The sequence below is a fragment of the Saccopteryx bilineata genome, chromosome 2, assembly GCF_036850765.1.
Source record: "Saccopteryx bilineata isolate mSacBil1 chromosome 2, mSacBil1_pri_phased_curated, whole genome shotgun sequence".
Taxonomy (NCBI): Eukaryota; Metazoa; Chordata; class Mammalia; order Chiroptera; family Emballonuridae; genus Saccopteryx; species Saccopteryx bilineata.
Window position 1 is genome coordinate 207,470,606 of NC_089491.1, and position 25,255 is coordinate 207,495,860.

Consider the following 25,255-nt stretch of genomic DNA (forward strand, 5'->3'; position numbering starts at 1 on the left):
CTGTCTGTCCCTGTCTATCCCTCTCTCTGACTCACTCTCAGTCTGTGTAAAAAAACAAAAAACAAACAAACAAAAAAACCAAGGATGTGAATATTCTAGAAACTTTGTGCCAAAGCCATCTACCTCTCTTTTTCTTGTTTTCTTTTCTATAACAATGAAATTGTTTGGGGCAATGGCTTCTGGTTGAATCGGAATATGCTACTTGTTCAGTGGCACTCTTGATGGATATAATATGTTGGATATTGATATTCATTAATTATACATTATATCTTGATATATAAACCTGTTTGTTTAAACTTAAATCAACAAATACAAAGTTTTTATAATATTTTAAGTATTGTGTTAAATGCTAGGCTAAGGTATAATTTTTTATTTTAAATATAATTTAAATTTAAATTTAATTTCTAATGTAATTTTAGTAATCAATGTCATTTCTTATATTTTCCAAGTTAAAATTAAGTTATTTAACTTTCAAAATTTAAAAATATGTTTATATTTTAGGGAGACCTTAAAAATTAAATTACCTATTTGTTATAATTTAAATACCTTTTCATACATTTTTATAATTGAATATTTACTTTATTGTATTTTACCATAATTATTTGAGAATTGTTCACATCATTATGCTTAAGATGTATTTATGAATTTCTGATAATTTAACCATATAAAATAAATAAAAATAACATTAAGCAAATCAAGGTATTTGAGGAGCAAAGAACCCAAGTTCTTCATACCTATCACTTTTGGACAGTTAATCTCTACAAATTTAGTTTTCTTTAGTTGTAAAGTAGAGATTATAATGGCACCTACATAATATATTTATAGTTTATTATGTACATTTATTGAGAACATTTATTGAGTTAACTAAAAGTGCTGAGAACACTACTTGGCACACTGCCAGTAATTAATGTGTGTTAAAATTTATTATTATTATCACATTAGCTCTTGGAGAAATTTCTATAAACTGGTTTATTTGTCCATCTATGTAAATATTTATGTTGACATAATTTTAAGGAACTAGATTTATCAACTACAGAAATAAATACATTATGAAATGTCTTGGTCTATTTATTAACCTTACCATGAGTTCATCTGTTTCATGTACACTCATTATTATATTTGTACTTGGGGCTTCTAAAGCACAATAAAGAAATGTATTGTGTTTGACATCATAGATTTTGGGTCTGATTTCTGCCTCCAACCTTAACTAGCTCCAAGGACTGTGGTCTTTCAACTTCTTACACCTCATTTTCCTTTTGTGTGATGCATACTTTGCACATTCATTGAAAATATTAAATAAGAATATCCACAAACAGCACTCAGTATTGTGAGTGTCTTACCAATAACACTCAATAAAAAGTACATACTATTATCATGTACTTAAATACTTCTCAAATCAATAACTCAATCAAAAACATTTGTTAGCTAAAATCTACTTTTCATTTCTAATAGGCACAATTTAAAAGCTGAAAATTATTAAATTAAATGCAGTTTTAATATAAACTTTAACAACAGGTGACATTTGCAACCTCATTTTAGCTCAGTTTGACTATTTCTCCAAAGTGTGAGGAAACTATTCCCTTGATTCCATTTCCATATTCTCTTCTTCATCCTTATTCTATTTTCTCATGAAATTTCACTCCTGTGTTTGTTCACTGTCATTTTGGGGTCAGATGGAATAAAGTGGGTGGGTTCATATAATTTAGTGATTTCCTGTCCTCTCAGATTCCCTCAATGTCCATGCACATAATGACAAATGGTTATGTAATAACAAAACTACCCACACCTATCATTTGCTGAGCCTACATCCTTGCTAGTCATCATCTAATCCACTTTAATAGTTATAGTCCCACAAGAGACTGAGGAGGATCTAAGTGCATATTAAAAACAGGAAAAAGAATTCTATGAGTGTATAAACTATGCAATGTCAGAGACAAACAGTATAGTCATTTTTAGTGTTTGTCTGAGTTTTGTTTACTGGGAAGAAGTTACAGTCAAACAAAATATAGTAACTAAAGATATAATTATAGTTTTTTAGAAAATTTTACATGATTTAAAATAATATAGGTTATAAGAGAAGCATGTGAAATAGTAACTTTGATTACAAGAAGACTGATTACACAGGGCACTGAGTTATTAATTTTTATGAGGACAAGTTTTGTTTATTCTTTTTCGCAACTTGAAGCTTGGTTCTATATTTAGTTCAAAATAAAGAGAAAACATGTCACTCCAAAAAGTATCTCATGTTTTTTCATTCTGATTATGGATTGTATATTTGTTTTAACTTACCTCGTAAAATCTTGTTTGAACCCACACCTTCATAAAGGTTTAATGTGTCTGTATAATATATGTTAAAGGAACTGAAGCTCAGTTTAATGGAAAGTCCTTGGTTTACACTAAAATAAAATAAAAAAATAGATTAGCACACTTATCCACTGTCTCAGCTATTAATGCATCCTAGAATTTGAATGCATTTTTCTAATTGTACTTTAAAAACACATGAGATCAACACTCTTACATTTTTAAGTATATGTACAGTATTGATAACTATCACAATATTGCATGGCAGGTCTCTAGAATTTCTTCAACTGGTATGACTGAAACTCTATACACACTGAATAGTAACTTCCAATTTTACCTCTCCCAGGCCCTAGCCATCACCATTCTACTTTCTATCTCTATGTGTCTAAATACTTCAGATGTGTTATATATACTATATGATTAAAACTCCTTAATAGTAATTGATCTATTTAGATTTTGTATTATTTTATTATTCAGTATTGGTAGACTGTATGTTGGTAGGAATCTGTCCATTTCTTGTAGGTTATCTAATTTGTTGGTGTATGATTATTCACAGTAGTCTCTTACAGTTAATGTCTATAGCATCATCAGTTGTAATATCTTCTTCATTTCTGATTTTGTTTTTTCTTAATCTAGCTCAATGTTTGTCAATTTTGTTAAGATTCAAAAAAAATTCAGCTTCATTATTTAAAATAATTTTTGTGTGCCCTTTTTAATTTATTTCTTCCCTAATATTAATCATATCTCCCTTCAGCTAACTTTTTGCTCAGTTTGTTGTTCTTTTTCTAGTTCCTTGGTGTGTAAAGTTAGTTTGATCATTTGAGATCTTGGGTTTTTTAATGTAGATGTTCATTGTCATAAATATTTCATTTAATACTGCTTTCTCTCCATCTTAGTATGTAATTCTTAGCATATTGTGCTTTCTTTTCATTTATTTAGTGATATTTTCTGATTTTCTTTTTGATTTTTTCTAAGACCCATTGATTTGTCAAGAGCCATCACAGCAATGGTTCTCAAAGTGTGCACTTGGGTGCATTGGTGCACCCTAGAAGATTTCCAGGTGCACCCTATGGTATTCCAGAGAAATATGTGCCTGTTAGGGACCAACAAACCAACAGGGATTTGGAGTTTAGATTTTGGGGGGACAGAGGTGTGGGGAATTGGCTGTAAGCTGACAGTCTGCCCAACCCCTCACCTCACTTGCCTGATTAGGTTGCAAAAGGCTGTTAAGCTGTGGTGCTGGATTTTTTACACTACCCACCATGTTCCCCGCAAAGACTGGAGGCAAGTTTCTTCTATCCTTTGTTTGGTCTAAAGTGTATGATGGGGGTTTTCTGCTCTCAACACAATTAAGAGTAAAAAGAGAAATTTTTCAATGTATTGATGAGGAAATGAGAGTTTGCCTTTCAAATATATGCCCAAACATTGAATAAATTGCTAGGACACATCAGACTCATGTTTCTCATAAACACAAGAATGAAAAAACCAACACATTCACCCTGGGACTTGCAAAATTTTCTAAATCTTACTAAGAATGCATCTATATATATAAAAAAGATAACATTTTTGTCATTTTTAAGCCCTCTTTTTTATGAATTATAAAAAGCATAACTCAAAAAAAGTAACATAAAAGTTTTTTAATGTCAGAATAAATTTAATTTTGTCATATTTATTTTGTTTAATTACCATAAAAGCATGCTTGGACTTTATATTTTTTTCTTTATTATTTGACTAAATTATTATAACATATTTCTCAGAAATTTGCATATAGTTTGCCTACAATTACCTGTAGGATTTTGAATTTGCCTTGACTTCAAAAAGTTTGAGAACCACTGCATTACAGGATTGCAGGTTTCTTTTTTCAGGACTTCCTAATTTCTTGCTACCTCTGGTGTCTATATGTAGCACTGCAAGTTCTCTAATTCTATAGCAGTAAGCCACCTGATTCTCATTCTCCCTTGTTCTTTGCAGTCACCAGCCATTCAAAGTATTCAGGCTCATCACCTTGAATCACGAGATACAAATAACAGTCCCTGGGACAACCCCTAGAACATTTACAATGTTGGAAACATGCTGTACTTCTCTCTGTCCATCCTGAGAGAGCAGCCTTGAATTTTGCACCATTGCCTAATAATGTCAAACCATGCTGGCCACAGCAAGCCGCCCCTGTGCCTCTTCACTCTCAGCATCCCTCAGGCATCTGAACTATGCCGGTTCCATCAATGCTTTATACAAAGCAAGCAAACTAGTCCCTTGTGCAGCCCTTGGAAAAGCTAAAGTATTGTACACCTGCTTCTCTTTTCTCTTTCCTTCCAAGTGGGAAGTAGTGAGCCAAGACCAGATGTTCTGGTATAGAGCTGTGTTGGCTCTGGGGAGAAGCTGACGGGAGTACAATGATCCTGACCTTGCCCATTTCAATGTTGTTGTTCTTGGTTTTGTGCTGACTCCTGGGTATTGCAACTTCTTAATTGGATTCTGGATTACTCGTGAATGTATTATTGTTGTTAAATTGGTGTTTCTGTGGGTGAACAAAAGCTAGGGCTTCCTATGGTACTATCTTACTCTTCAATGTATTTTTAATAGGTATTTCAGACTAATTTTTAGATGAATTTGAGCTAACCTACACTGTTCACAAAAATTAAGAGATCAGGGAAAGTGCAGATACTATCAGCCTTTTGTATAGTACCTTTCCACCAAAGAAAGGAGTTGGTTTTGCATCTCATTTGAATAATCAAACAACTTTCTTTGACTTAGCGTTTGATTTTCTGATGTTCTTGTTTAATAAAAAAAGTCAAATGCTGCTTTTTTATAGCTTTGTATTCATTTTAAAATATTCCTTAATTTTTGTGAGCAGTATTGCTCTTACATTTACTGTAAAAAGCAATATATGTATAGCATACAAAATAGGAAGAATATATAATTATACTATCAAGTTAATTTTTAAAATTTGGATAATTTAATTTAAAAAATTTTTGAAGGCCTTATGAAATAGCCCAATGTAAGATATATAAGTATTTTCTTATTTGACACAGTTTTAAAACAAATTGTTTATATTTTACATTATACTAACTTACTGCATTTTTGTATTTACTTTAAAGAATTCAGTATTTACTTTTAAAACAAAAAGAATAGGCAAGAACATTTTTTAAAGTGTATGGATTTTGATCAGTTGGTACTCCTTTAGGTAGGAACCTTCTGTTATCCATTTCCATTGTAGTTGTTAGTTATATACTAATTTGTCTTGCCTACCAGAAATTGTAAGACTTAAATGTGAAATTAATTTATTCATTCTCATATTCTCCAATACTTTGCAAGCACTAGCACATGCTTTCTGATAGAAATAAAAAATAATCTACTAAGCTGCCACTGCAAGAGAATAGAATGGAAAGTATAACAGATTCATTAGAAAGTTTTAATTTAATATTTAAATATGATTGTATTTTCAGATATTAAATTTGGGAGAAAGGTGTTTAGGACAACTTCTATTACAACTCCCTTAATCCCTGAAGTAGCAGGATCAGAAATGTGAGTAATTTGAGTACTGTGGGGGTAGCGTGTCCTCCTGACTCCTTGGAAGGTAAGGGAAAGATAAACAGGGCAGGGGTGGTCATGACTGAATTTGCTAAGGATCAGAAGGGCTGAAAATAGGGACCGACAGGGAAAGAGCTGGTCCTCAAAGACAAGCAGGACTTCCAGAAGTGATCTGGCCTACACTGCTCATTGTGGAGGATATTGGAGACAAAGGCCTACTAACCGAGGGCAGGGCAAGCTTGGTCTCTCAGTAAGTTATCATTTGTCCCTTAGCTAAATTAGGAAATTGAATACATTCAGCCAAAATAGAGTTATTTTATTTTATGCAAATGTTCATTTAAAGCAAGACCTTAGTTTTGTCAAACGCTGATTAGAATCCTGGTCAGGGGCTGGAATTTAGTTTTCAAAGAGTGGAGTTCATGATCCCAAAATAACAATGACTATCAGGACAGGATTAAATGACACTTAAGCAGAAGTCCAGGTTTTTAGGACATGACCAATATTTGCTGCAAGGAAAGTAAGTTAGAACAGCAGTGGGTTGTTTTTAATAAATATCGACATATAGACCACAACCCAGATGTCAGATTCAGCAGTTCTGGCATAGATTCTGGGATGTATAGACTTAAAAGTACTCCAGGAGAATTGTGATGTGCTCTTAGGTTTGAGGGCCACTGGAGGAAGACAGGTAGATGCAAGAGATGTCACACCCGTGGGCTATTCTCCAGTATATCGGAGAATGGTGGGAGGTTGGCAGGGGGAAAAGGAGACCAGTGTTAAGGACAGCAGCCCTTTCCAGCCCAGAATGAGAAAAAGAGAGCAAGGCCAATGATGGTGCAGCCATTTCTGTTACGTTCTGCCTCTGGTCAGTGCCCGGGGAAGGAGGGAACCTGCTGATGAGACCTTTAGGAAACACATTGTTAAAGCTGAAGAAGGCAGAGGAAGAAGAAATGAAACAGACTTCAGGGATGATTTCTGTTCTTTTACTTAAAAGTTAGATGTGTCCAGACAAGAATATATATATTTAGTGAGTTTTTCTTTATATGATGTTGTTTTCAAAGTATGAAATTAAGGAATGCAAGAGAAGCTCCCTCGGAACCGCTGTGCTCAGGATTCCTTTGTTTTTTTTAAAATAGATCATTGATGGTAGAAAAGATCAGAAGAGTACTTTCTTCTGATTCAGAAAAGTCAACTTGCTTGCAATACAAACAGGAATTTATAAAGGTAAGATTAATTAGAGAATGTAATATCTGATGTTTCTATAATATTAGATATTGTGGTTACCTTCTGGGTTTTTTTTTTTTTTGAAGAAAATGGGTACATTTCTAAATTAATTATACATTTTGCATGTTTGTATCAATAGCTAATCATTTTGTGACTTTTACTGAGCACTTAATATGTGGCTAAACAGTCTACATTTATTATTACATTTATTATGATTTTGGCTCCCGTAATTAGAGATATTCAATTCTATATATGTGGAAAGTTTTGGTCAAAGAGCTTTATTTAGTCATTTGTTTGGGATCACACATCTTGACTCTGAAGAAGCCAGTCTCCAGGGCTCACATTTTTAATATTTGACACTCTGCTAAATGTGGCCTTACTATAATTCTAAGGCTGGACTGATATAGCCCAAAATATAGTTTATTTGCCTTTTAAAAATTTCTCCACCATTTAATGGATCTTTTAGGCCTAACCTGTGGTGGCATAGTGGATAAAGTGTTGACCTGGAACGTGGCAGTTGCCAGTTTGAAACACTGGGCTTGCCTGGTCTCTCATACTCTCTCTCTCTTCTCAAAAATGAATAAATTTAGAACTCTTAAAAAATAATTAAAAAATAATGGATCTTCGACTTTGTAGGAAAAACTACCGTCCTTATTCCAACTTTGATCACCATTAGGAAAAAGTTATCTAGTACAATTCTTTTTTATTTTTTAATTTTTATTTATTTATTCATTTTAGAGAGGAAAGAGAGAGATAGAGATACTGAGAGAGAAAGAGAGAGAGAAAGAGAGAGAGAGAAGGGGGGAGGAGCAGGGAGCATCAACTTCCATATGTGCCTTGACCAAGCAAGCCCAAGGTTTCGAATCGGCAACCTCAGTGTACCAGGTCAACGCTTGATCCACTTTGCCACCACAGGTCAGGCTATTTAGTACACAATTCATCTCTAAAACAATAATCAATTTTAAGAAGAAAAAGTTTTATTTATATAGTTATTTTAAATCATAATTTTATCACGAAGCAACAATATTTCTTTAGGTTAATGATTTAGATTCTTTGGGTTTTTTGTTTGTTTGTTTGTTTTGTCTTTACAGAGACAGAAAAAGAGACAGAGAGAGGGATAGACAGGGACAGTCAAGCAGGAACGGAGAGATGAGAAGCATCAATCATTAGTTTTTCATTGTGCATTGCGATACCTTAGTTGTTCATTGATTGCTTTCTCATATGTGCCTTGACCGTGGGGCTACAGCAGACCAAGTAACCCCTTGCTCGTGCCAGCAACCTTGGATCCAAGCTGGTGAGCTTTGCTCAAACCAGATGAGCCTACACTCAAGCTGACGACCTCGGGGTCTCGAACCTGGGTCCTCCACATCCCAGTCCAATGCTCTATCCACTGCACCACCGCCCGGTCAGGCAATTCTTTGGGTTTTAAAATTATCCCTGAACTAATGATGGACTTTTTAAAATAGTTTTTAAAAATTAAGTTATATAAAGGAAATAGAAAGAACAGAACAATACAAATCCTTAATTAACATAGTGTCATTATTACGTAAATGATATTACTATTAAAGCAAAGTTTATTGTGTTCTGCTTAGAAGCCCTGTAAATTTGACCTAGCTTTTTTAAGACGTGAATATAACAATTACATTCTTTTTATGTGGCGTTAATAAAATTTGAAAGATTGCATGAAGACATCATTTAGTATTCATGCTTTTTCTATTTTCAGAAGATAAAATTTAAGGTTTTTCTAAGGCTTTCTCTGTAGATATTTAGAGTAAGGAATAGAATATTTTTCATTTTACTTATGAACAATGCTAATAATATTTGTCACTTATAAATGATTCTTTTTAAATGTGATATAATTATGTTGAAAACACATCCACCAAATTGGTTAATTTTTCACTTGGCTAGAATTAGAATTGCCATTTTAAATAAAAAATCATATCTTTGGCACACAAACAACATGCTGCATAGAACATGAAAACAGAGGAAATTATGCTCTGAGTTATATTACATGACTTTCATGGAGTTTAGCTCCAAAATAGAAACCATTTAAAGAAACAGGATGTTGCTCTTTCCCTGAATATAGCCAAGCAAATGTGTTTAGAACAATGTTCCCTTCACACCCCATCTCATCTCTGGGATATGTCTACACAAGAAAACAACACTTGTGACTCTATGGGGCCATTTCCTCCCATTTCTTTGGCAGGAACCAGAAGCCTTGCCATTTCATCTTCTTTAATCTGCTGTTATATTGATTCTCCTCATTTCCTAGTGAATTATCACAATGATTAAAAGTGTTTTACAGTAAGTAAGATTGGGAACCCATAAGCGCATCCAGCTGTTAATGAAATGAACTAACCAGTATATCATTTCTTAAAGTAAATCCTATAGAACACATACTGAATGCTCTGTGTGGAAAAATGCTCTGTGGCTTAATAGGGAATATATATATTTTGGAGATTTACATCACATGCTAAGTCCATGAGAAATACTGTACACTTTTAAAAAATTGCAATGTGTTCATTTCAGTATTTTTTTTATTATTTATTTTTTTTTTAGTTAAGTGAGAGCAGGCGAGAGAGAGAGACAGACTCCCACATGAACCCCAGACAGGATCCACCTGGCAAGCCCTCTATGGGTCAATGCTCTACCCATCTGGGATATTCCTCTGCTGCTTGGCAACTGAACTATTTTTAGCCCATCTGAGGTGGAGGCCAGGAGCCATCCTCAGTGCCTGAGGTCAACTTGCTCAAATCAATTGAGCCATGGTTGCAGGAGGGGGAGAGAGAGGGGGAAAAAGAGAAAGAAAGGGGAGGGATGGAGAAGCAGATGGTTGCTTCTCCTGTGTGCCAGGAATCAAACCCGGGACTTCCACATGCCAGGCCGACACTCTACCACTTAGTGTCGGCCTGGGCCTCAGTATTCCTTATAATTGAGTAAAAATTATTTTTTCCTTAGAATATCCAGGAAGAACATCAGGCAACACTCCTGTGTGAAAAATGCTTAGGTGAATATTAAGGTAGATCAGCCATCAGCAATTTGATTATTTTGGTCATCATAATGATTGGACTGTTCACTTGAATTAAGAGCTTGGAGGTAAAATATATAGCAACTGATCCAAATGTTATTCAAGATACAGTAAAAACAATGTATGTAGAGGAGGCCCCTGCTCTTAGTCTGCCATGGCTAAGTCGTACCACAGGAGGTTTGCATACAGATGCTGCTGTAATGAGGAAGGAACTATTCTGGTGTCAGAATGTATATGACGTGACATACCGCTTTTTGTAAAACACAGATAAACACATGTGCTGTTTAATTTGGCAGCAGTTGATTTGTGCCAACCACAGAAAAATAATACTTGCTACAGAGCCCAATGAGATGACCCTAATTCATAGACAGTATAGTTCATAAGACAGAAGACCGTTTTCAAAGATTAAAAACAAAAGTGAAACTTCTTGGACTGGTTATCAGTGGGAAGGCTCTGCTTTATGTTAATGAAAACAATAATTGTGAAAAAAGTAACACATCACTAAAGGTAGTAAGACTCATTGCATCAGAGAATGACTTTATGACTGAAGAACAGAGAGTAGAAAACGGCATATTACCGTATAATCCACCGGCAAACAACACTTGATTTAGAAGGCTTTAGATAAGAGGTAGCTCCAAAGAACCCTGAAGATCCAGTCAATAAAAATCTTCCATCACAAGTTGTGGCTGTAAAAAATGGCAACTAATGTTAGACAAAAATAGTCTTGGTAAGATTTCTCAAATGAAACAGGATTTAAATTGACTAATGAACACTTCATAGAGCACTCCTGACTGAACCTGTACGAGGCTATTTGAAAAAAGTGACATGATCTAACGGGAGTAGACTGCATGCTTAAAATCCATTGGCTATTTTCAAATACTCTAATGCACCCCATCATAGAGTCCTTAAAAAAAGCATCTACTTTCTAAGCACTTGAAACCTTAGTTACTTTTTTAGTATATTCTTTCATATTTGTAAGGAAGCAACTATATCTGAATTTTATTCTTTTAATTTAGAAAAATAGCTATTAACTTTTTGTCTTATTTTCCTCAGTAAGTTGGAGCTAAAGTGCATTTCAAATATATGTAGTAAGTGCTGTGTCTGCCTGAAATAATCAGAACATGGCAGGCAAATGAATTATATGATGTGAGTGACCTGTAGAGAATGCCATTCATTCAATTGGTTTTACCTCATTATTCTCACCCCTTTCGCATGAACTTGCTATCCTCGCTCAGTATTTTTATTCAATGCTTATGAATGTCTAGTTTCCACGATTCCTCATTTTCTTCTTTTAATTCTTATAGCACATTTATTTCATGTACTTCTATTCAATGTTATGCATATTAGACATCTGTCATTTATATTTTAATCATTTTCAACTAGATTAAAATCATCTTGAAAACATGACCCATGAGCCTCACTTTGTAGCTTTTTTTTTAATACTTGCTATGTATAGTATGGGCCACACACACAAAACCATTTGATTTTCACAATCTTTAGGTTTTTTTTAGATTATTATCTATATACTTAGTTCTGTTGATAGCATATTATAAAAAGACTCTTAGACTGTGTCATTTTCTTAATTCCTCACATGCCAGAAGCACTGATGGAGGGTAGTGAAGTCAAAGAAATTTATCAAAATTAAATTGCTACTGTTGGAATCTGAGTGCTGAATAAGCTAATTCTAAATTATGGATGAAAAGTCCATTGCAATGTTATACAGCAACTCTGCTAAGTTATAAAATACAAGCTATAGTAGCTGGCCATTTAATATTGTTTACAGGCAAAAAAAATTTAAAGAATTGAACAGCACATACAAATCTTAGAAAAACAATGTTTTTGGTTAACTTTTAGCTACTTTTAGTTTAATTTTATAATGCATAAAAATTACTTTGGTAAATAGACACTTAGGTTTAAAGTCTTTTCAAGAATGATGACCTCAGAATTGATTACATTGGATTACGACTTGATACCCTGATTCCCAGCAGAAGACAGCACAACAAAAAATAAGAACAGAAAAGATAAGAAATCAAGATGCACGAAATGAACTCTGAAAATCTGTTACAAACCTCATGAGAGGAAATAGAGAAAATTATGGCTTAATGAGAGAACTTAATCTCCTTTTATATAATACTGGAGCAAACAAAAATGAATAAGGCTAATCTATATGATTTGAAGATAAATAGTAAAATATATGACTTTTTAATACAGAGCTTAATGATATTCTAGACACAAAAGAAAATCCCCTTCACATTCAACCCTGCCTACCATAACTAAACTTATGCCAAATAATTGGGATACTTGATCACTTGTCATTAATGACTGTAAGAAGTATGAATACTCTCTGCTTGTATTTTATGTGGTATATAGAGCTTTTTTATCATAATTTGTCAGAGAATGTATGTACTCCAAGATTATAAACAATGCAAGACAGTCCATTGCTATTGTAAATAGTTGATGTTCAACAAGTTAGAACAATCAATCCTACCAGCTCTATGATATAACTGCTAAAATTTATAAAGTATTCTATTTCTCCCAGTGTTCTTAAAATTAAAATATAGCTCACATTTGCAACAGCACTCGTCAACAAACAAGAGGAGGCAAAAATAAAAAAGATAGAGTATCAAAGGGAACTGAACATGACCAATTGAAGAACTTGTAAAACCAATTTACAAAGCTGGTATATGTTAGTAATTCTTTGTATCCATTCACTACAAATATTTTGGGAAAGGAATCAACAGCTGTTTGCTTCACAACAGGATTCAAAGTTTTCAAAAAAAAAGCCAAGTTTACGGTATGTTCCTAGTGGCAGAGATTGTTCTAGGTTGGCTATACCTTGCTTCAATCCCTTCCTAGGCATGTGACTTAACTGCACCTTCCACAACAGGTTCACATGACTGAGTCTGGTCAGTAAACTACTGAGGAAATAATTCTGTTTGTTTCCAGATGTGAGATCTAAATAGATCTCTGTAGCATTCTTTTGTTCTTCAGTAGGTTGCAGAGGATCTAGGCGAGAACATGGGACAGAGGGGAAGGTGGAGGAGTTGGTATCCTGAATGCTTACATAAGAGTGCAGCCCTCTGACACCTTTCTTGGACAATGATCTAAATTATAAATAAACCACTATTGTCTGAAATTGTTTACATTGTCTATCACAGTATTTAGCCTGTTCTAAAGAATGTGATCAATAAGACAACTGTCCAGTGTTCTCTATGAAATTGCTGAGTTTTAGTGGGAAAGGATTGTCTAAGGGTCAAATTCTGCTCTAAAGGGACTTTGGTGAATTCCTACATGCGAGTAAAGATTAAGAAGGATATTCCTAAAAAAAAAAAAAAAAAAAGAAGAAGTATATTCCTGAAGGTATTTAAAGTAAAATTACAATAGGATTGACCTATTTATAATAGCAAAATTCATAATGTCAAAATATTATTATTTCAAAATTGAGGTTTGTGCTAAGGGCTTTTAAAGTGTATTTTCTCAGTTAATTTCAGGATGTTTCTGGGGATCTTTATTTTACATAAGGCAATGAAGCAATATAACCTTTTGGGAAACCAGATACTAACCCGCCTGTGGCTCCCTGAGTAGGATTACTGGATATTCAGTGTTATAACTTTTTAGACTACAAAGTGCTTTCCGGTGCAGTATCAGAAAAAAATTCTGCGTGGGAGATAAATGAATCTGTCAAATAATATCAGCCGTTCTACTTTGCTATCTGAAATGTGTGTAATGAGATGGGATTTATAAAGGTACGTTCTTAGGGCCCACTGAGAGCTCCCTCTGCTGGCGTAACGTTTACAAATTGTATGTTTGTAGAGGGCACTGAAATCGCCAGGCTGTTCAAATGAAACTTGGGTGGCTGGGATCTATGCCCATCCACCCTGGTCTATAGTGCACACACATAGCGGCATGCAAGCAATATGTGGAGATACTTGCCAGCTTCCAAGTAGACCTGAAGGCTGTGAGTCAGCATGTTTCCTTCTCACAGGTCAGCTAAAAAGTCAACTTTCCTGCTGATACAATTCTAATCAGAAGAGGAAAACAATTTAAAGAAATCTTGGCTCAGCTATAGTCAGCTATAAATTATGCAAACCTAAATAACTAAAGACTAAAAGAGGAAGTCAACATTAATGTGTCTCTATTAATAACATGAACTAGAATTAAAGCTCACAACTGGAGAAAAAAAGACAGAGAAAGGGAGAGAGAGAAGCTAACTTGATTTCATAAAGAATCCTCTTAAATTAATTTCTCTGTGAATGTAGATTGATGGACAATGACCTTCATGTAGAAATGTTACTCATGTTAGTGCTGAGGGGAAGTCACTAGCTTTTGGGCTCACCAATTAATGAGTAAATGATAAGTAAAACAATTTATATGCCTGAAGTCTAGCTGCATTATTATAAGTTAATAGATTGATTTGTCCACTTCCTTATCCACAAATTCTTTGTATTTATTTTCCAAAATAGATACAACATCAACTTTAAAATACAAATAATGAAAAGAATGATAATAAAAAAAGAAAACAAGAATCCATGGGATTAAGAAAATTAGTGACACAAATGGCAAGTTGATACTAAAGTTTATTTAATATAAAATCTCCAATATACTGAAAAGTAATAATGCACTTTATCCTTGACACAAATTTAGAGAATTAATTCAGTTCTAATACTGAGACTCAAGTCACAAGTATATAGTAGCTCAGGAAAAGTAATTCATCGCTTTACAACTTATTTTAGGACATGTTGTTCTTGCAAGATACGTCTATTGTTATTTTTTCATATGCACTGATATTACACTGCTCACAAAAATTAGGGAATCAGGGAACATGCAGATACTCCAGTACTTTCTACCTTTTGTATAGTGCATTTTCACCAATGAAATAAAAGCTGGTTTTGTGTCTAATTTGCATAATTGAATAACTTTTTTTGACTTGTTTGCTTTTCTGATGTATTTGTTTAATAAAAAAATAAAATGTTTCTTTTTATATCTTTTCATATTCATTTTGAAATACCCCTTAATTTTTGTGAGCAGTATAATTTATCATAAACATTATTAATTCCATGACAGTAAAGACCAAATTATAGCTGTAGTTCATTTTCTGAAATTCATTTTACACACTCTCCTTCCTCACTTGAAGTTATTGATTATCATTATACAGGCTTAAAGCTGTGCATCTCACTTTGACATACTTTTATTTTTGAAATATAAATAAAAAACAGATATTTCCTCATGATGGCACACTTGTATCATATTCTCCCTGAAAAGATTTTGGAAACAGCCTGCAAATGATAGCAAAAAAAATAATGTTTCTTTCTTCTTCTTTGAGTAACTTAGTTATATAAAATAGATTAAAAAATATTCTGTAGCCTGCACTTTCTTCCAATATGCTCTGAGTACACTTCAAAGTAGGCAGTTAAACTTTAAAGGGTTGAATTTTGTCCAAGAACATTTGAATTAGGATTTCTTAGTAGAAGCCTCTTTAGTCAAGTTGCTTAAAAAAAAACTTTTTTTTTTCAGTTGGTGCTGGGAAACTGACCAATTCTGTCTTTTAAAGTATGTAACAAGTAGATAGGTGATTTTTAAAACTTTGGTTGTTATTGGAACATTCATCTTCCATTAATGTCAAGCAGGAAGAATAAAATGAAACAACAGAAGAGCAAATTGTAGCAAATAGTAACTACAGAATTTATACACTCAGAAACTAATGTGCTTAAGGGCAATGTTAAAACATTATGAATCACATCAAAAGATTATTCAATTCATGCTAGGTGTTAATTTTTCAAGAACAAATTATAGGTTGAAATTATTCAAAAATGTCTTCACAATGTTTATCAATCTGTGTTTATACTTATGTGGTAAACTTTCATCTATATGTTACTCAGCTAAAAAATGAAGAAATAAGTCAAACAGTAAATATGTTTAAATCAATTACATCCACGCTTGGCATATAGTCAGTACTACTTAAGTGCTAATTAATAATAACAGTATTGTTATTAACAGATGTCAAAATTTACAAATAAAACAGATGTTTTATTCATGATACTTTAAGATCTTATTCAAAACTGATTTCCATTATTTATAGAACTACAACTCAGTCAGTACACTTTTTGTCTGTTTATTGTTTTGGCAGCCCAAGGCAAATAAAAGCAACAATCAAAATTAAAGAAGAACAATTACAGAGTTAGGGACCAGTGAAATGGAAAACAAAGACTGATATTATCATGGTAGAAAAAACAACAACAAAAAAGCATTCAAATTCGTAACAATTACTTTGCAATAGTTTAATAAGGGATAAAAAATGTCATTCTCTTCCCCCATGTATGACAGGCACTATTAAACACAATATACTTTCTGACATCATCAAATAAATTGTTTTATTAATTCAACTTAATATTGTATAATAAAGTTTAGAAAAATATTAATATAACTATTTTTTAGATTTTGTATTAAATTATAATCATAGCTATTGAGATATCTTATTCTCTAGCAGTTTCTGTTATATGAGTAGTGTGTGTGTGCGTATGTGTGTGCGCGCGCACGTGTGCGCATTGTCTAAGGTCTAGGTCTATATATGGTTATGACAAGTAACCTCACGGGGTGATCTGATCATAAATTCATAACTGGGCAGGTCATGGTGTATAGTCAAGCCTAGCATACAATTTCTTAAGTAAAAGGCTTATCTTTGCCTTAAGCAAACTGTCTATCATTTCTGGGCATGTAAGTTAATATACCTTTGAAATACCACTTTTCAGACCCCTCTTTCTAATATGTGATCACCCTTACTAGCCCCTCCTTCTTAAGTACAAGAGCACATAATTGTAACTATTCTGTAATCTGATGCTTGGCTTGCTTTCTCCCATGTCTTTAATATTACTTATGTTCTCTCTTTTATTTCAAATACATAAAAGACATGGCAAAATTGTTCTTCTCCAGATCATTTGAGATCTTGTTTCTTGGCATTTGTGTCAATTTGGCTCAAATAAACTCTTTTAAGAATTCTCCGCAGGTTTTGGTGTTCTAAAGTCAACAGTGTAAAGTAAGGAGGGGAGAAATAAAGACAAACATTACTTACCACAAGTTTTATTGTCTTCATCAGAACCATCTGGACAGTTTGATTCTCCATCACAAAATGAATCAATTGCGATACATTTTACAGCATCAGCACATGGTCTTGAACCAGGCAGGCACTCCACTGATATATTTCCTTATGAAAAAAGATGGAGTTTGTAAGTTTACCGCATCTTCGATTTAATTCTCACCATAGGTACAATGTTTGGATATTTATTTTGCATTTTTGTCATTTAGGTTTGTAATTTCTTTCTTTTTTTTTTTATTTACAGAGACAGAGAGAGGGATAGATAGGGACAGATAGACAGGAATGGAGATAGATGAGAAGCATCAATCATTAGTTTTTTGTTGCGACAGCTTAGTTGTTCATTGATTGCTTTCCCATATGTGACTTGACCGTGGTGCTACAGCAGACCAAGTAACCCCATGCTCAAGCCAGTGACCTTGGGTCCAAGCTGGTGAGCCTTGCTCAAACCAGATGAGCCTGCGCCCAAGCTGTTCACCTCGGGGTCTTGAACCGGGGTCCTCCACATCCCAGTCAGATGCTCTATCCACTGCGCCACCACCTATTCAGGCTGTCATTTCTTACTTATAGGAATATATTCCAGTTTCCACTAGAAATATTTATTTTGTTTAATGAATGAATCATTTTGTAAAATTTGAGAATTTTACATCTTGAAAAAAATTTCTTTGTGGATGTTAAATGAAAATTTTACCTTGTTGATTTTAACCTTGTAAATCAATACTACAGTTTTGACAATTGACCCTTAATGTTAACACTTCCTAGGATTGTTATATATGGGAAAAATTATTGGAATATTTTTCACATCATTTGCATTAGTAATCACTTCATTCACTTATAAACAAATTATTTGAAAATTTTGTGGCTGAAGTCAAAGTTTTCATTCTGCAAAAAAAAAAAATTGTCAGCAAAAGTCATTTTATAGTAAAATCAAACACTTAAAATTCTAAGCACATCGCTATATTGAGCATTGGAAAAGACCAATGACTATTTCCTTTAATATGTGTTTGCTTCTTGGGTCAGAGGATCTTAACAGGAAAGACATGGCCCTGAAGAGTTCTGTGCCATACTCTTGCCAGCATCTGATCAATGTGCACCTATCAACCTGTCTAGTCCTTCACCTGCCCCTCTTCCATGTACTTACATAGAGAGATGCACCAAGAAATATAGTTCACTTCTGGAAATTAACTTGGAAATTTTAGGTGCAATTCTAAAAAAGACATTGTTTCATGCTCAGATAAAGACATGTGTTTTTATTTTTTAGAGCAATGTGAAAATTTAAATATTTTGTCTATGATTAGAATAACAACAACGGTTTAAAATTTTTGAAAAATCTTTAAGCTCAATAACATTATTATTATTGTTCTAATCTCAAAACCAGCACTATTCTGCCATCTGCTGGACTTTAAAAACATTTTATTCTGAAATTTCTCTTAATGCTCCATGAAATTAATTAGTAAAATAAAAATGCTAATTCAATGGATCTACTGAAGTAATACTTATTTTGGAACATTCATGGACAAGGTTGCTGAGTATATATACAACTGCATTAGACTTTTGTAATTAACTTCAATTAAAAAGGACATAAACCAGTGGTAAAGGGTCTGTCCAGTGTGTGGAAGTCCCAGGTTCATTTCCCAGCCAGGGTACACAGGAGAAGTGCCAATCTGCTTCTCCATCATTCTCCCCCTCCTTTCTCTCTGTCTCTTTCTTCCCTTCCCACAGCCAGGACTCTATTTGAACAGGGTTGGCTCGGGCACTGAGAATGTCTCCATAGCCTCTGCCTCAGGTGCTAGAATGGCTCCAGTTGCAATGAGCAACACCCTAGATGGGCAGAGCATCGCCCCCTAGTGAGCTTGATGGTTAGATCCTGGTTGGACGCATGTGGGATTCTGTCTCTCTGCCTCCCTGCTTCTCACTTCAGAAAAATACAAAAACAAACAAACAGAAAAATGGATATAAACTATTGGAAAATTCATTGATCACCTAACATCTAAAAATCAAACAGAATAAAGATTAGAACCATTACCAAATGACAGAATACTCCCATTTAAGATTTAAAAAAAGATAAAAGTGATATTGATTGAACTCAATTGTATACTACAACTGTTAACATCTATGAGATAGTTGTTGTAAAGAGCATCCTTAAATATTAAGTCCTTGATTAATAAAAGTTAGTGTCAATAGTATTCCATAAATATTTGCTAAATGAATAAACAACGTAAGAGTTTTGTTCTAGAAACTCTATGTCTCATTTCAACAGTAGTTACTAGAATTCTAACTATTCAGTATTTGAAAGAATAGATTTTGAGATATTACCAGGGAGATGTATGCTTTGTCTCCTTTAATGCTTCCCATGGGTACTTTACTTCCAGATGCTTCACATCTCTGTCTGTTGCCTGTTAAACTCTATAGATCCAACCTCAGAACGACACAGGTAAGGGACACCACTTGGGATCTTTTGATGTCATTAATGATTATTCACTCACTCCACAAGTATTTATTGTCTATTTATTTGTGTCACAAATCTTTAAAGGATGGAAATTTTAAAAAAGTAAGAAACTCTAGTCTCATGGAGCTTGGAGTTTAGTGAGAGACTGGGTCAGTTTTTTTTAAAGATATACAAAAAAGTCCTATGAGAACACCAAGAATTAGACATTTGTTTTATTTTGAGGAATAGACTGTAAGCATCTTTACATAAAATAGGTTTTAAAGGATGCCTAGAAATGTACCAGGAAGAGAGGTCTATAGAATGTATATATTGAATACATGGTTTGACAAGAGAACATTAATATACTGGAAAACAGATAACTCTAACTTTTCTGAATGGTGGGATGTGTGTGAAAGTCATGGAAGACAGAGAAAGTGTGGTGCCAAACCTTAAGGGAGTTATTCGTCTTTGTAAAATGTTAGAAAGGGGGTAGAAAGGGAAAAATCAACTTGTAGCATTTGCCTCCTACATGTGCCTTGACCAAGCAAGACTGGGGTCTCAAACCGGCAACCTCAGCATTTCAGGTCAATACTCCATCCACTGCGCCAACACAGGTCAGACCAGACCAAATTTTTACCTCTTCTTAGAAACACATATATGATGACAATTTACAACAAATCATTGATTAAAACATTATCTGTTGCAGAAATTAACCAAATGCCAGTTTTTTTTTAAATGACCTATTTTAAAAGTAGAATTATTTGACTTGTGATCCTTTGCCATCTCATTCCTTAATTTTTGCTTTTGTCTTTTTCTTTTTCTAAGTCTGCACTGAATTTCTCAACAAAGAATATTTAAGAAGTGAAATAGTTGTATATTAAGGGAATATTAATTAGTTCAGTTTATTAGAAGCTGATCAAGTTGCTTATTAGCTACTGTTACCTTGAATAGGAAGAGACCTGCACTTATCTTATATCTAGATGGTATTTTATCTTCTTAATATTAATTTCACTTAATATTAATTATGAAAGTCTACCAGTAAATTAGTATTAATTGGAGTTCTGCAGATGAAAGGTTTTAATTTTCCATTTATATTTGTATCATGAAAGATTTCGAATAAACTCAATGTTGTTACTTCATCATGCTCCAAAGTCACAATAATTTCTAGTGGTTTAGGGTGAGGAACCCCCTGAGCCTCCTTGTAAAGACCTGTAATTGCTTGGCATGTGGAAGATAAAGAGGCTGAAATCCATTATTTTTCTTTCAAACTAGTAATAAAATGTCTTACATGTGGCCCTGGCCAGTTGTCTCAGTGGTAGAGTGTTTTCCGGCATATGGAGACCCCAGGTTTGATTCCCGGTCAGGACACACAGGAGAAGTAACCAACTGCTTCTCTGCCTCTCCCACTTCTCTCTCCCTCTCTTCCCCTCCTGCAGCCATGGCTTGAATGGTTTGAGCAAGTGGGTCCAGGGTGTTAAGGATGGCACCATGACCTCTTCTCAGGTGCTGAAATATTTCGGTTATCAAGCAATGGAGTGACGGCCCCAGATGGGCAGAACTTCACCCTCTAGTGCAGGGGTCCCCAAACTTTTTACACAGGGGGCCCGTTCACTGTCACTCAGACCATTGGAGGGCCGGACTATAAAAAAAAAAAACTATGAACAAATCCCTGTGCACGCTGTACATACCTTATTTTAAAGTAAAAAAAACCAAAACAGGAACAAATACAATCTTTAAAATAAAGAACAAGTAAATTTAAATCAACGAACTGACCAGTATTTCAATGGGAACTATGCTCCTCTCACTGACCAACAATGAAAAAGGTGCCCCTTCTGGAAGTGCTGCGGGGGCCAGATAAATGGCCTCAGGGGGCCGCATGCAGCCCGCGGGCCATAGTTTGGGGACCCCTGCTCTAGTGGGTTTGCTAGGTGGATCCTGGTCAGGGCACATGTGGGAGTCTGTATCTCTGTCTCCCTGCCTCCCAGCCTCTCACTTGATGATGATGATGATGATGATGATGATGATGATAATAATAATAAGTGTTACATGGAAGGTAATAATTTGAAAATCACATTTTGAAATCTTAGATATTTATTTTCTCTGTTATTTAAATGGGACTAATAATGCTTAGTGGACAAAAGCTGAGACAAATGAAGGCCAAAAGCCTTATAGCTTACTTAGTAGTGGAGGTAGAATCTAAACCTAAAATGCCCACCTTTAGAGACCAAGTTCATTTTAGGATACAGTATTGAAAAAAGAGATATCACCTTACAGATATTCTCATCTGCTTTGATGGAATAAATGTAATCTTTTTAGCAGGACTATGGATGGTCAATCCAAATGAAATTACAGTGGAAAGATACTTGGAACAGTTCTAATATCATGTGCATAGAAATGTCTTGACTGCTTAGCAATAAATATGTGTTGTTATTTTAAATGCAGACAAAGAAAAACAAAGTCATAATGCATTTGGTGTCAGAAAAACTCTGTGATACAGTTCTGGGCCTTTGAGGAATATAATTTTACCTTAGCTTCTCTTGACCCAATTTTATGTTCTTCATTAAGTCATCCAATTATTTTTCTTCAATTCCCAAACCCTTCCTCTTAGTGGAATTGTAGCAACATTGCATTTTGTATGAAACTGAGAAAGCCTGTGATGGTGAAACTTTGTTTTTCTGCATTCATTGCCTGCACAGTAAGTAACAAAAGACAAGAACAAGCTGTATGCTGCAAACCCTTCAAGCATTTTAACTATTGCCCAAAACAATCCCTCTAGGTGCTCTTTGGCAGCCAAGAAATCAATCAGTGTAATGCAACTCTCCTTCTCATCTCTCCTCTAGTGTTCCAAATGAGTTCAACTTTACGGTAACTGGCAACAAAGACAGTTAAACAATAGAACACAATTTTCTTTGGCAGAATTTATAATAGTATTAATGCCAGATATATGATGCATGCATTTGTTGATTTTTCTCAAACTCTGTGTTCCAGGCATATAAAAATGAAAATAAACTTAACATCCTTGAAAAGCATATTCATAATATATTATGGTTTGGAAACTGCAGTTTTCAATTTTAATTGTTTTGTTCCCCTCTATAAATCTATAGTGTATCTTGCTGGATTAAAGGCATACATGGGAAAGATGATTTAGGACTCATGGATCCAGTAAAAGAGGGGTTGTCACCTATTTACCTCATTGTAATTCTCTGAGGATTGATTAAGGTACAAAACAGTCTTTAATAAGAAGAAGCTTCAGAAATGGAGTTGTTTGGTCAAATAAATGATCAGATTAAAAGGAGCATTACTGAGTACAATCATCTTGTTTTAACCTTAGTTTCGTTTTTGAAAATTCTTTTTGAAAACATATCCAGTTGCATTTTTTTCTAAGTCAGAATAGGGAAGAGAAAAGGGATGCAACATTGGTTGTGTCTCTCCTTTATGCTAGTCATAAATTGAGACCATAATGTGGTATCTGTATTATCTCTCTTAATTTTCATGACCATTCTTTAAGGTATATGTTTTAATTATCTTTCAGACAATAATTTTAAAGTTTGAAAAGAAAAGATAGCTTGCCAAACATTACATATAGAGTAACTGGTGAAATTAGCTAATGGTGGGCTCACTGTGCCTTTTCAATGATTGAATATTGTATGCTACTTTTTGTTTTTCATTTTGAATAACAACTGCTTAATGTGCAAAAGGTAAGACTAAATGTATGCTCATCCTATTCCTACAGTTTTCTTCTAAGAAAGGAGATTTCTGCTCCATTCCCAAGGAGAAAAAAAATATTACCTATGTTCTCTGTCCCTCAATCATTGTTTCCTTTGGAGAAAAATGGGCATATGGTTCAGCCACTTCTCATATTTTTAATGGTCTGTCTTCAAGATAGTAAGTAAGAAAACTTGTTTTAAATCCAAGGAGTTCTTGCTTTGACATTGATTTCCCTGCTTAAGTTTTTCCATATATTTCTTTAAGACATTTTATATACCAAAGGGGTCCTCAATAACTCTGAGTTATATGAATTATTCAATGAATCAATATACAGATGGACAAATAGAGAACAGGGTAATAATTTGGATATGTGTTGCTGACTTTCCAAGTTTTGGAAATAAATAAATTGAAACATATTCAAGCTATTTTTTTCAGTTAGGCTAAAGAAATTAACCACTATTAATCCTAAAACTATTCTTTGAAAGTATGTTGAATGGTGATTTTAGATACCATAATCTTCCACAATGGAGAAGGGACTATGAGCTGAAAAGCAGTTTTATTTTTCCCTTATGTTGTGCGGCTGTATGAATAACAACTAAATACAACACCAAGCAGGCTTATCTTAACATGAAAGATCTCTATGGATTTGAAGTTGTGATGATTTGTTTAATAAAACATTTTAATGATTCATACGTCACTTCGCTTTTCATACATCACATCAACTATTTTATACAAGAATTATTCAATCTTACCCAGAAAGGAATTTATACAGATAGGTCCTTTCCTTGTACATATATAAAAATGACATAAATTTTAATAACACAAAAATGGCAGTAGCTGAAGATCCATGAAATATTGCCTGTATGGAGTTGACCTGAAGAGACTAGAGGCACATGCAGACCATTCAACATAGCAGTTAAGTTAGGTCCATGGAAGTTACTTTAGTTAACCAGCAGAAAAACAAAAGAACAGTAGATAATTACTAGAAATCCAGATAAATTTTCACATCAAAAATAAAATACATATCAGCCTGACCTGTGGTGGTGCAGTGGATAAATTGTTTACCTGGAACACTGAGGTTGCTGGTTCAAAACCCTGCCCTTCTCTGGTCAAGGCACATATGGGAGTTGATGCTTCCTGCTCCTCCTCCCTTTCTCCTTCTCTCTCTCTCTCTCTCTCTCTCTCTCTCTCTCCTCTCTAAAAAATGAATAAATAAATAAATAAAAATTTAAAAAAATACATATCAGAGGATGGCACAAAGTAGATACTTCATGAAAAATTGTTGAATAAATGAATCCAAGGCTACTTTGGTACCAGTTTGCCAACCAGGACTGGTCTTAAGAGGTGTGAAAATAAAATTTTAAAACCTCATTTAAAATGAAGTCAGAAAGCCCTGCAGGTGGGGCTCTCACACACACAACCACTCACTGTACCTTGCAGATTTTAGTAGCAGAAAGATTTTCTCCCTGCCCAGCAACAGGCCTAGCCAATGATAAACCACCATGACCAAACAATGGGAAACCACTATATACTTCAAACTCCCATGTCTTTCAATGGCATCTTATTTATAACAGCCTCTCCTAACTCCTCCTTTTTCTCTATAAAGTAACATTTTCTTGGTTTGTATAGTTTGCATGTCCCAGATTGCAATTCCTCTGGAAATTTCTGGGTAAACCTATTTTGTGTAAAATAACTGGCTGTTTTACTTTTCAAGTCAACAGAAGAGAGAACAAGCATGTCTAACTTGCATGCAGAGAGAATAATTAAAGGAAAAATACCTCACATCTGGTGAAACCTACATTTTGATCCCACCGTTGGTATTCTTAGCAATACATAATAACCACAGTTCTAATAGAGAACTGGAGTGAAGTCAGCTAATATAGGTATTAGCCCAAAATATATTGTGAACTTTTGGTGAAATCTTGAGCTAAAACTGCAAAATTTTAAG

General features: G+C 34.1%; 1 protein-coding gene across 5 annotated transcripts in view; it reads right to left on the minus strand.

Moving 5' to 3' along the window:
* The window catches only part of TMPRSS15 (transmembrane serine protease 15), a 161,681-nt gene that overhangs the window by 119,721 nt on the left and 16,705 nt on the right, over window positions 1–25,255 (minus strand). For all 5 annotated transcript variants that reach the window (XM_066254928.1, XM_066254926.1, XM_066254927.1 and 2 more), the window contains 3 exons: window positions 17,151–17,282; window positions 10,659–10,767; window positions 2,290–2,396 (listed from right to left, as the gene is read on the minus strand). In XM_066254928.1, the coding sequence (XP_066111025.1) occupies window positions 2,290–2,396; window positions 10,659–10,767; window positions 17,151–17,282 (348 nt within the window). The remainder of the gene's footprint in view (window positions 1–2,289; window positions 2,397–10,658; window positions 10,768–17,150; window positions 17,283–25,255) is intronic.